At 41.0% G+C, this 14,000-nt stretch overlaps 1 protein-coding gene across 1 annotated transcript in view; it reads left to right on the top strand.

Annotated features, from left to right (window-relative positions):
• Positions 1–1,207: 1,207 nt before the first annotated feature.
• The window catches only part of LOC137240011 (uncharacterized), a 40,220-nt gene continuing 27,427 nt past the window's right edge, over positions 1,208–14,000 (top strand). The window contains exons 1-5 of the mRNA XM_067765880.1: positions 1,208–1,345; positions 1,434–1,748; positions 1,806–2,090; positions 10,561–11,180; positions 11,351–11,522. Of these exons, the coding sequence (XP_067621981.1) occupies positions 1,452–1,748; positions 1,806–2,090; positions 10,561–11,180; positions 11,351–11,522 (1,374 nt within the window). The 5' untranslated portion in view covers positions 1,208–1,345; positions 1,434–1,451. The remainder of the gene's footprint in view (positions 1,346–1,433; positions 1,749–1,805; positions 2,091–10,560; positions 11,181–11,350; positions 11,523–14,000) is intronic.

Here is a 14,000-nt window from a genome sequence, read left to right on the forward strand (position 1 = left end):
ACACAGATGAGCAATGATGAACGATATCTCACTATCGATGATTGCATCGCTGCTATTAGTATTAGAATTCCATGCTGAAGGAAAATCGCCAATCGCTATAATCGCTATAATCGCTATTGGCGATATTCTGCCAGAGGTGATTGTCATTCAAAAGAATCGAATGAAGGAAAATAGCCAATCACTGATATATTTGGATTGCAATAGCCATAGCTATTAGCGATTTGTCAATAGCGGCGATGCAATCACCAATAGCGAAATATCGAGCCATCACTAGCGACATTCCATTTTTTACAGCTGAGATAAATTGTACGTATAGGTTAACGCAACATGTTTAATTAACAGCCTTTGCGGACGACAACGCAGATACCTCGCCAAGTGATGTAATTTCGTAATTTCTTATACATTCTTTGCGTTCTTTATTGTATGTGAATATACATATGTATGTACATAAACGTTTTGGTCGCATCAAAGTGAAGAGAGGGGCTAGCCGTTCATTGTTATCTTATCGCGGTGCTAGAGCAACAAAGTAAAGCAACGCAATCGTAATATATTATTTCATATTTTTTCACTTATCTACCACAAAATATTTCTACAAAACTTTGCCTGTTTTATACATTTTAATGAGTTTTTATCAGGTTACTTGCTGATTTATTTGAAAATAATGAAACCGAACGGATTTCTTGGAGTTTTTTTTTGCGTATTTTAGGCAACTCTATAGCCATCTGATTTCAAGACCCATTCTTGGAAACGAATGAACTTTTGTTAACAACTGAATGAACAGACAGCTGATTTCAAGCCCAATTCCTGGAAACGAATTGAGAGAGAATGAATGTTTCGTATCAGGTCATCAGTGATTCTACCGTTCTCCATAAAAATACGTGCAATCTATTAATAATGCATAAACCATGGTTCAATTATGTACAGGTTGGCTCATCTCATCAGCTGATTTTATTTATGTCATTGCAAGGTCGAAGGGATTGTCAAAAGGAGATGGCAAACTCAATATGAAACCAATACATTGGCAACATCTTACTTACACATACAAAAAGTTTTATGTTTCCATTCCATACCATTCGCATCAACACCAATACACAGATTTTGACAATTTGAACAGACATATTTTGTTGCTTTACAGATGAGCCAACCTGTATATAGTTTAACCATGGCATAAGCTTATGTTAAACTCCTCTATATAAAAAACTGCTTATGTGTCGCAGCTATAAGGCTACCAATAAATTCAACCCCGTTTTATTTGGACAAAAGTTTACAGGCAGCTGTCACCTTTCAATAATATAAAAACAGCGGTGAAGATTAATCCCGTGAAAATTTATTTTCCATTCGATTGGTATGTAGTTATTGTAATTATCGAGTTTGCTTTCGCTTAGATATTGCGACTATTCGATATCTGAATAATCAATGAATGATTACTTTAGCGTACAGAAACCTCTCTGATGGGAAATTCAAACTCGAGAAGCGATTCCGGTAGCGATGGCCCCAATGTAGGATCAAATGGTTCGAAGGAAAAACCACCAAAATCCACACCTATATTGTCGATTGGTGATGGGTCTTCCTTGGTGATAAGTAGTGCGATGTTGAAAGCAGAACGCACAATGAGTAGATCTGCTTCGGGAGCAGATGTCACTGAGACACATTTGACACAACTTGTTCCAATTGAAAAGTTATCTGAAATATTAAAGGAGAAGTCTGCTAAACATGGGGTTAATGGTATAGTCTTGGATGTGTTTGTGGTACGTACTTTTTCATGTATTTTTGAGTTTATTGTAATGATGTTTCAAACTTCACAGTCGCAAGTGTTTCCTCTTCATGTTGATTTAGGCAGACGATTGTTCCGTCTAATGCATACATTATCAAAAGCAACTACTTCATATCTAGGAACGGTAGCATTTCGTCAGCAATGTGAGCGATTTCTCGGTATAATGGATGATGAAAAAATTTTGGAGTGCTATATAAAAATGTTTGCCGATGAAGAAAATCCAGATTTTATCACAAAGGAAGGTGTAACACGTTTACTTTTCACTTGTTACACAATCGCAATGCAACATTCTGGCAACGCAGTGCTATGTCCAGCAGTAAGTAAATTTATATAGGGACACACATTTAGCAGCGGACCACCCATAAATAGCATTTTCTTGGAAAACGAAGCAGCCTTGTTTGAGAGAGATGAAGCATTGCACTTTTACCAGGATATTGCTTTAAAAACTTCCAAAAATCTGCGAATTTGAATTGGAATTATAATTCTATTGGTCATAACTACTGAACTGATAAAGATATTTTAAACATCAAGATTAATACCACTGGCAAGGACTATGCGATCCGTTTCCCAAGACAGCCGATTCTATGCACAGACGCGACTCGCTTACCAAGACAGCCGGTTCTATGTACCGGAGCGACTCGGAATTGTTCCCGACCAAGGGCTGTCATTTCAGTATAACCCCATTTAATTTGTTGCGTCCTTTTTAGGACGGTCATACTCTTTTCAGTGTGTCAAGTGCAAGGGATGGCTGCATCGGACAGGTTGCTCTGGGCTAGATCCCAAAACCCGACATCCTCGTTACTTATAAAGTTTTGTGGCTCCTTGCCGTTCACGCCCAAGGGCGTCCCGTAGTCTACGCCTCAGCTCTTAATCCCTACCACCTTTTGCACCGCTTGCTAGCACAATATATATATGTTTCCGTCATCCGCCCGATGCAGCTCCTGCCTTGGACGGGGCCAATTTCCTAGATGTTCTGGTCTGCGCGACGGTAACATTTACACCCCTCCTGCCACCTGTTGCCCCAGTGGATACCGCCCTAATATCAGAGCACTACTCACTGGCGATAATCGCATTATCTTAGACTATTTCAATGCCCGTCACGACCTATGGTATTCTAACTTACAGGCGGACAGCAGGGGTGAGATATTGGAGGACCAAATAGAGGAAACGACGTTCTGCACAATAAACGGAGACACCCCCACTCGTATCACGAGCGTGGAAATGGCGTTTATCATTCACCACTCGGTGCAATATAATATGATCCCGACATCGGCCGCAGGGACAGTGTCCTAGAACGTCACGGCACATCTGTCCGGTCAAGGGATGTAATTCGGGAATTATCAACATTTACACCCCTCCTGCCACCTGTTGCCCCAGTGGATACCGCCCTAATATCAGAGCACCACTCACTGGCGATAATCGCATTATCTTAGACTATTTCAATGCCCGTCACGACCTATGGCATTCTAACTTACAGGCGGACAGCAGGGGTGAGATATTGGAGGACCAAATAGAGGAAACGACGTTCTGCACAATAAACGGAGACACCCCCACTCGTATGGGAGGAAACTGTCACAGTTCGTCAGATCTATCCATCGTGAGCGCAGGTCTGCTAAACTGCCTCAACTGGCAGCCGATGGTAACATTGGCATCTGAGAACCTGCCTATACTTGTTTCGCTCGAACGAACCGCCGGCTTCTTCGTCACCAAAAACCGCACTTTCATAAACTTTAAAAAAGGAAAATGGGATGAGTACAAATCCTTCACAGACAATCGCTTTGCTGCCCTCCCTATCCCGACTGATGCTCGCCAAGGGGAACGTGCTTTCCACAAGGTCACTTAATCCGCCTCGGCTCGTTTTCTTCTAGCCGGAAGAATTCCCGAAATCCGGCCTCATTTTCCGGCGGAGGGCGCAAATTTAGCGCGAGAACCTGACCTTATAAGATAGCTTGATCCCGGCGACCCCCAATTAAAGGATATAAACGCATCAGATTGCTTCTGGATGAACACAAGCGGGCGAAATGGGAGGAGCATTTAAGGGATTGGAACCTCTCTGCCGATGTGGGTAAGCTTTGGTCCACCGTAAAGTCCCTATCGAATCTGTCTAAGCACAATGACAAAATTTCCATCGCCTTTGGCGATAAAGTGCTGTCGGATACAAAAAACTGCGCGAAAGCTTTTTGCCGACAATATATAATGCATTCTACGGTTGACAAAGTTATTCGGTGGACCAACAGATGCGCACATAAACAAATACAGCGCGTCCCCAATTACCATCACCGCCAAAGAAGTTGAGGATGCCATCGGTCATGCTAAACCATCTAAATCATTGGGCCCAGACGGAATAGCCATGCCGATGCTTAAAAACCTAGGTAAAGAGGGATTCAAATATTTACCACATGTCTTCAACCTGTCCCTTTCCACCTTTGTCATCCCCAAAAATGGCCAAGGTGGTCCCTCTACTAAAGCCTGGGAAACCAGCTAACATAGGAGATTCTTATTGCCCGATACCTCTCCTATCGCCAGTAGCCAACACACTTGAAGCCATTCTGCTCCCCTACTTAACAAATTTGCAACTAGCCAATCATCAGCATTGCTTCAGAAAACAACATTTCATTTCATTTTTCATTTCATTTCATTTATTTATTACGGCAAAAAAGCCTAATTCATAAATTAAATTATATTACAATTTACTATCTTATTGCTAAGGTTTTACAATATTCATAAAGTTTTGCTTTAAAAGCTACGATTTCATTACAAGTTTTTATATCTATAGGCACTTCATTGAAACTTTTTAGACCTTTATAAAAAATATTTTGCTGATCTATTTCAGTTCTGAATAAAGGCAGTTTGAAATTATATTTATTCCTTGTATTAATGTTATGTGTTTGCTTAACTAATACTACGTTTTTACTTAGATATTCAGGTAAATTTTCACTTTTAATATTAAATATAAACTCCATAGCATGAAAAAAAATCTTTTGCTTGACACTTAACCAGTTCAAACTTCTCAGCATATCAGCCGTACGAGTATCTCTAGGTTTTTTAAGAATAAATCTCATACATCTGTTTTGCATCTTTTGAAGTTTATCTATTTCCACCGCGCTAAATGCATTAATACACAGGCGGATTAAATCAAAACCCCCACCATAGGACAGTACTCGTTGCGTTAGACCTGTCAAAAACTTTTGATACGGTCAACCAAGGCACGTTAGTGCAAGACCTGGAAGGGTCTACCCTACCCTTCCCCCAAGTCTTGAAAGGTGGACCGCAAATTATCTGTCTGGTCGGCAGGCATCGGTGCAATTCAGGAACGCAACATCCAAACCAAGAAGAATTAAACAAGGGATGCCACAGGGTGGTGTCCTATCCCCACTTCTGTTTGACTTCTACATATCAAAGCTACTTTCACCACCAGAAGTTGTCACACTCGTTTCTTACGCCGATGACTGCACAATAAAATCTTCAAATCTCTTGCTGACAGTACTTGGGATAAATATAAAGAAACGCTCATTACCACTTACAAAGCAATTGGCCAGCCGATTGTATGCTACGCGTCCCCGATATGGTCGCCAAGCCTAAAGACTACCCACTGGAAGAAGCTGCAGACCTGCCCTCAGAAACGCCACGGGTTGTCTTCTTATGTCCCCAGAACACTGTCTACATAAGGAGGCGTGAATACACCCCATTAGGGAGAGAAATTGAATTCTAACCAAACAGATTCTGTTGCATATCCAGAAACCTGGGCATCCCAACAGACATCTGATTGATGAGCCTACACCGCCCAGGGGCTTAAGGAATTGTTGTTGTTGTAGCGATAAAGTTGCTCCCCGAAGGATTTGGGGAGTGTTATCGATTTGATAGTCCTTTGCCGGATAACAGATCCGGTACGCTCCGGTACCACAGCACCATTAAGGTGCTAGCCCGACCATCTCGGGAACGATTTATGTGGCCACATTAAACCTTCAGGCAGAATTGCTAGTTGGGTACCAGAATACTTAAGATAATAATAATAATAATTGACTAGAAGATATGTAGGTAAACTCAGTTTCAAATCAAGACATTCATTGACGAAAGAACGAATATATAACATTCTTAAAGTTGCCTTTACTTAAGCTATTGCGAATTCAGTTCGGGATGGAGTTCCATATGCGGATAGCATTGACAAAGAATAGCCTTGCATAGTTCAAATAGTTGTAGTTTGGTAAAATTATGTCACATATGCGAGCAGACTGCGAGAGAGTCAACTTGTTATATAAGAAACTGGGCACTTTATCTGCCATAATACGATAAAGGAAAATGCAGTTCCTCGCTCTAAGGTAATCAGAGACCTCACAACCGAACAAACGAGTCCTCCATTCAGATACATGGTCAAATCTTGCTAAGCCAAAATCATATCGCGTTACATGATTGAAGGCTACATCAATTTTGTGTGCAGACTTGGAATCTAGTTTGCTGTATACACATTCCGCATAACAAATACTTGGCAATATTAATTGTATAGCCAGTTTTCTCCTTATTTCTAGCGGGGTAAAGGCCCCTATACAACCTTCACCCCAGTTATTCCAGAGAGAGAGGATTGGGGAAGAGGAATTATCTGGGGCATGGGACCGGTTAACTTGTTCACGGATGGGTCAGAAGCTGGATGGAAAGGTTGGTGGGGGGTCTTTTGTCAAGAGCTAAATTTAATTCGCAAGTTTAAGTTGGCTGATCACTGCAGTGTATTCCAAGCGGAAATTGCTGCGATTAAGGATGCGGTGGATGGAATGCTATCCAGTGCTACCACGGTTAGGGAATTTAACATCTACTCTGATAGCCAATCGGCTATCAAGGCCTTGGGCTCAACTACAGTGCGATCGAGGGTGGTCTGGGAGTGCCTGACCTCGCTTGCGATTGCATCGAATTATTTTACAATTAAGATTATCTGGGTCCCGGGCCATAGTGATATCCCGGGTAACTGTCAAGCGGATCTCTTAGCCCGCATCGGTACAACTGAACCGGATGAAGATGGCTGTAGGGACTTCGGGATCCCGCTGGCCACCTGTGGATTGCTCCTCCATAGCTGGGCCTCGAATCAGCTCAGCAAACGTTGGGCGGATACCACGTCTTGCAGGGTAGCAAGATCTTTCTGGCCGAAAGTGGATGGCAGGAGGTCTGCTGAAATAATTGGGTTCACTAAGGCTCACCTATCAATGGTCATTGGGGTTTTGACAGGGCACTGTCCCATGGGTATCCATGCGGTACGTCTCAATATACTGGAAACTCCATCCTGCTGCAGCTGTATGGAGGATGATGAGGTGGAATCACCAAATCACTTTATGCTCGCGACTCACTTGGATCTCCCGAGGATATATCCAAAGTTGAGATCGGTATCATTCGGAGCTTTATCGTTGCTACCCAACGATTCTCTAAGTAGCTGGATCTAGGTCACCGTTATTTTTGGTGTACGTGGTATCACAACGGACCTTCGTGTTGTCCAAGTGAGCTATCCTTATCAGGGCAGCTACCACCTAACCTATCCTATCCTAAAGGCCGCCGATACTCTTAAGTTTCGTAGGGTATAGTAAACTTTACTGATGACAGAATTAACGTGATCAACACAGGGCAGATTAGAATTTATGACGAAGCCCAGATTCGTCGCTTTAGAAACATATTTCAGACAGTTAACATTAATGTAAAGATTTGGTAGATCCTGAAAGTTAATATGCTTTTTTGAAATGGGAAGTACATGCGATTTAGCACTGTTAAGGGCAAGGAGATTCGTAGATGCCCAATGGGATAAGGATGACAGGTCACTGTTAAACTTGGCACAAAGTTCACAGGCTTGCCCCTGCATTGCTGACATATAGATCTGGATATCATCTGCGTAGGCATGTATCTGCGCATGCTGGCAGGAGCTGAAGATGTCATTTATAAATAGACAAAATAATAGCGGTCCCAATATAGAACCTTGGGCAATGGCCTAATGTCAGATATCTCCGATCCAACCTTAACACGCTGCGCTCTACCCCCCAAGTAGCTCATCATTAATTTTACCGCAGAGTCACTAAATCCGAAGTAGGCTTTCAGCTTCATACATAGCAAACTATGGTTAACTGATTCAAATGCCTTTGAAAAATCGAGCATACACAACAATGTTAATTGATTTTTGTCATAGGATAGACGTATGTCACCCAGAATTTTTATAACAGCTGTGGCGCAGCTGTGCTTAGATCTAAAATTCGACTCATCGGTGAAAGCAATTTGTATACAGTTATATGCGAGTGGATTTGTTCGGATAACAGGGACTCAAAGGTCTTCGACAGAGCGGGAAGGATGCTTATGGGACGAAAATCAGACGGACTACTAGCACTTCTATTTTTAGCTACCGGAAGAATGATTGTAAGCTTCCATACATCAGGGAAGCCCGAAGTTGTAATACAATGGTTGATGGTATGTGTTAGGGTTGGCAAAATATGAGGAAGAATAATTTTTAGAAATTTTAGCGGGATTCCATTAGCACCAATCGCGTTTGAGCGGATCTTACAAACACATCTTGCAACATCAATCTCCGAGACGGCACAAAATTGCTGAACCGATGCAGGTGGATAGGGTATGTGTTGGGAAATGTTGGCGCAGGGTGAGGAAGTACGATTTACAAATACATCATTAAGCTCATCAGGGTTAAGGGAACAATTTGAATTATCTTTAGCATACACACGAACGTTTCTTAAATTACGCCAGAGGACATTATTTGGCAGCTCGGAATTTAACGTTTTACCAAATTACTTGCGTTTTTCACGTTTGATAACGGCAGTAGTTTCATTTCGAACATTACTATAGGTATCCCAGTTTAAATCTATCCGATTCTTTTTCCACACTGCATAGGCCTTGCTGCGTTTTTTAACCATAGTACGAACAGTTGTGTTGAACCATGGACACGAGGAAGATTTTCTTTGAAAACAACGCATTGGTACATGGGCATTGTTAAGAGTGAGTACCGTTTCATTTAACAATTTGAGTTTATCGTTCACATCAGATAAACTCCAGCAACACGAGATATGTCAGTAAACACGAGATATGTCAGCAGTCAAGCTGTTAAGGTTAAGCGAGCGATAGTCAGGGAAGCTATATGTAACAGGTAATGAATTATTCTGGTCAAAGTCAAAATCAAACGAACAAAAAATTAAATCATGGTCAGAGATAAATGATATTTGGTCAAATTTTAAAACGGAGGACGGATTGGAGACAAAGAAATAATCAAGCAGACTGGAACAATAGTTATTCGCGAACCTTGTTGGTACTGATGAGTTAACTAAAGAAAGACCAACACCAGACACATCTTCCAACAGACGGGAGCTATACATGTCACGACATAACCTATTAACATTAAAGTCACCACACACAACGATATTATCAAAGTCAACTGTGAAAGCAGATAGCATGCTACAAAAATCACTTACACTAGAACACCTATTAGGATTATACACGCATGACACAAGGATTTTTGACGCAAAACTAGACACTTCAATAAGTACAAACTGAGTTGTACTCTCAACAGAATGGGAAACTATGCGAGTCTTCAGATGAGATTTGCAGTACACCGCCACTCCTCCACCCTTTCTATTAAGTCTATCATTTCGATATAATTTATAGCCCTCTATTTCAAAGTGTGCGTCTCTCAGATACGCAAATAACATCCACAGACGACCGCTCAAACGTTCTCCTAACCAGATCCATTTTCTCATAATTAAGACTTCGTGCATTAAAATGTATAACATTAAATCGTTTTTGTCTACTGCACATGATATTTAAAAGTGCAAGACTATTTTCACCAATGCTATTCATTCCGCTGTTTAGAATCATTTATATAGCATAAGTTAAAAGCAACCCCAAGATAATTATGTAGAATCAACCCCGACATACAAAATGTATGTTCTGCTTGCAATATGTCTCCACATGACACCAGCCATCTCTTCAATTGTAATGTGGAACACACGCCTCTTACACCCCTTTCATTATGGTCCACCCCTGTTGAACAGCAAGTTTCCTTGGACTCCCTTTAGAGAACATTGATGGCAATTTGTGATTGGTCGCACCTATTGGATGGGGCGAGGCACTGCTACAACAACAACAAGAGTGTGACCATTTTAGGTATATATATTTTTTTGGGCAGATGCAGCAGTACCAGTCGCTTTGCCCGGGGTTAGGTTCAACGCCTCCCTGGCTGGTTTTCCGTAATTCGATATCGACCAAGAATGTGTAACAAATTATCGTTTTTGCTTTCCATAGTAAAATAGTGACGAGTCGTTTCGAGCGTTCGTAAAAAGGTTCGATAGCAAATTAGTTGTCGACTTGCCTTTTCGTAAATTGAAATATTTGTAATGCTTATGTTATTATTTAGGGAATTGCATTTTTATTAAAAAGTTTACAAATATACACAGTACAGAACGACCCCCGATAAATTAAGCCGCACTACCACCGAGGGAATTTAAATCGTTTTCCACTTGGGCCTTACAGCGGTATGGGGGCCGGCCTCTTCCTCTGTTTCCGTAGATGGGTTCCGGATCGGATGTTGTACTTGTCAATGCTTCTGAAGAGTTGGACAAAATTTATTCGAATACTGACCAACTGTGGTTTTCAATTGGTTTTTAGTAATAATGCTGTTGTTATAGTGATAAGGACACTCCCCGAACGTTTTGACCCACCCCTATAACGTACATGTCTGAGATCTGAATATACGTTACACTGCTACAACAATAACAACAACAACCAATTTATTTATTCTTCGTTTTTTCTGTTTACAGATAAATCGCACTTTCGGCTCAGTGACTAAGTCAATATTTTTTAGTCATGATAACCTTAGTATAGGCTTTGTTAGCCGTTGGTTTGAACATAACCTTATTCGATTGGTTTTGCTGGTACACAAATATTGTGTACATATGTTATCAACATCCTATAGAGGTCTTGAACAGCAAGGTCTATCATGTGGAATTGAGCTACAAACTCCAGTATTGGAACAACGTAATCCATTCCCCGATGCAACAGGTGACGGGGTAGTAGACTCAAGCTATGAGTCCTTAATGCCTTTATCACAAGCATGGTTACTAGCTGGAGCACTTCCACCACTTTATTCTAAACCTCAAGCAATACAATCAGCAAATGCAAATAAATCGTCAGCAGCTCAAATTTTTAAAGATAAACTATCCATGATGCCATCGCATTGGACTTTACTATATAACTCAAATGATCATGGGTTGGGTGCGAATCGTTTCTTGCATCACGTTTTAGGCTATCGCGGTCCTACACTCGTTTTAATAGACACCAAGGATGATCAGACTTATTGCATTGCATCACCAAGTGAATGGAAAGAGACGCATTTGTATACTGGAGGTGAGGGAAGTTGTGTGATTCAACTTTTCCCCAAGTAAGTCAACTAATATTAGCGGTATTCACACCTGGCTCGTTAATTGGTAGTTTTTTGCATGTGTATTGTTTTTAAAAATTGTTGCTGGGTAATTTTATAAAAACAAATTACGACTAACCAATTAACAGCTTTTATTTGTTTATATTTAATAAAAACAACTTTAATTTAAGGTTTGTGATATTGGAGAAAAAACCGAATATTTTGTATCTTAATACGAGTATACGTGGTTACCCTAAAGGATTACGTGCAGGCTCGGACCCGCGAAAACCTGTCATCGCCGTGGACGAACATTTCGAAAGCGTAGATTGTAAAGGATTGGCTGCAGTTTTGCTAGCAATTGAGGTAACATGTATTACAATTTAGGTAACTCGGAATATTTGTTTCAATGTTATTTTTGTTCCCGTTTTCCATTATAATACATTTCATGATAATGAAATTGTATATTAACTGTGGCACGAATCTCAAATTTCTTAGTCCTTAAAGGCCCACCAATAAGAATACCGAAACGACCAGGATGGCGAGCTGAGTAATTTTAGCCGTCGTTCATTTATATACTTCATTTATATCCTTAGTATATATTCCGTGATTTTTAAGATCTTAAAAAAACATTATGATAATTTTCAGTGTAAACAATAATATTGTTTACATGAAGTGCCAATTCTTTGATTAGCAAAAGATAAAACCGGAAGTTCGAATTTTTCGATATAAAAGTAATTCGAAATTCGGTACTTCTAATTAGAATTTAAACTTGATAAGGTAAATTAATTTGAAATATATTTGCATGTAGGTATAACTAAATAAGAACTAATATCATAGAACATAACAATACAGATATAGTAGATATAGATAACATAGTTATAATTAATAATAATTGCATAGATATTGTAGATATAAAAGAATGTAGATATAGTTGTACTAAGATTCAATCCAAAATTTTGATTGGAAGATTATGATTGAAAAATTTGCATTCTATTAATCTTATCCAAAAAAAGATAGTAATGGTAATTCGGCTACAAGCGCCACTACAAATGTACTGTGAAAGCGGAGAGCTCTGTTAGGGATATTGAAAGTCAATTGCCCAAGATGTTCTAAACAGTCAATGGCACCGGATACTGACCGAAAAGTGTGACTGTTCATCGCAACAGCTATAGGTGCGTGTCTCTGCTATTAAGCACAAAACGCTTTGTAGCGAGTCTTCAATAATTCTGTGGCAATTTGAAAAAGCAACATAATTCGAGTTAGGATAAAAGTGATATTCTGGCTTCATAACAGAAGTCCGTTACAGGTTTCCCTGTGTTACTCATGGTCTCAGCGCCAAAGGGCTGCTGCGAAATATAGGAAGTTACAATGGTGAATTGTGGCTAGCTTTTCAGATAAAGGTCTATGTATCGCCATTATCCTTACTCGAATTAGGTTGTTTTTTCAAATTGCCACAGAATTGACGCTAGATGGGTCTCTTAAAACATTGATAATGAAATAAATGTCCCCCCACCCGATTATGATGAAGTCAAAATAGCAAAAACCTGATTGAAAAACAACAAGGCCCCGGGCGCTGATGGTTTGCCTGCGGAGCTATTCAAATACGGCGGCGAGGAGTTGGCAAGGCGCATGCATCACCTTCTTTGCAAAATATGGTCGGACGAGTGCATCCGCGACGATTGGAATGTAAATGTTCTTTGCCCAGTCTACAAGAAAGGGAATACTGTAAGCTGCGCCAACTATCGCGGAATCAGCCTTCTTATTATCGCATATAAGGTCCTGTGTAGTGTATTTTGCGAAAGATTGAAGCCCACCGTGAATCGGCTGATTGGACCTTATCAGTGCGGCTTCAGACCTAGTAAATCTACCATTGACCAGATTTTCACAATGCGCGAAATCTTGGAAAAAACCTGTGAAAAAAGAATCGACACACATCACCTCTTCGTCGACCCCCAGCGGGTTAGGGGGTCAGAATATACCCGCGGTAGGTATGCCTGTCGTAAGAGGCGACTAAAATACCAGATTCAAAGGGCTGTGTAGCGCAACCCTTCAGGTTGCCAGTGCAATATATAGCTTCTCCAAACCCAATTGTCAACCTCACCTATCCGCGGCGAATCCTGTTTCACTACCAGACGAGGCTCTGGCGACCCTAAGCTCCTCATGGAACTTGGGGTTGGGGAGGGAGGGGATGGCCTGAAGGTTTAATTTGGCCACATAAATCGTTCCCGAGATGGTCGGGCTAGCACCTTAATGGTGCTGTGGTACCGGAGCGTACCGGATCTGTATCCGGCAAAGGACCATCACATCGATAACACTAGCGCAACCCTTTCAAGGGGTTGACAGCGCAATATATAGCTTCTTCAACCCAATTGTCAACCTCACCTATCTGTGGCGAATCCTGTTTCATTAATAGCCGAGGCTCTGGCGACCCTGAACTCCTCGTGGATATAGGGGGTGGGAGGGCGGGATGGCCTAGAAGGTCGCATGTGGTCATACCGAATCGTTCCCGAGATAATCGGGCTTGGTACCTGAACGTACCGGATCCGCATCCGCAAAGGACCATCAACATCGATAACACTCCCCAAGGCCTTCGGGGAGTGTCCTTATCGCTACAAACCATAACAAGGTGACCCCCTATCGTGTGATTTCTTTAATTTGATGCTGGAGAGAATTATATTAGCTGGAGAACTTAACTGGTCTGGAAAAATATTCTATAAAAGCGTGCAATTATTGGCATACGCTGATGACATTGATATCATCGGCCTAAACATCCGCGCCGTTAGTTCAGCTTACTCAATACTGGAAATGGAAGCGGTAAAGATAGGATTGATGGTGAATGAG

Source organism: Eurosta solidaginis, chromosome 2 (assembly GCF_040869045.1).
Source record: "Eurosta solidaginis isolate ZX-2024a chromosome 2, ASM4086904v1, whole genome shotgun sequence".
Classification (NCBI taxonomy): Eukaryota; Metazoa; Arthropoda; class Insecta; order Diptera; family Tephritidae; genus Eurosta; species Eurosta solidaginis.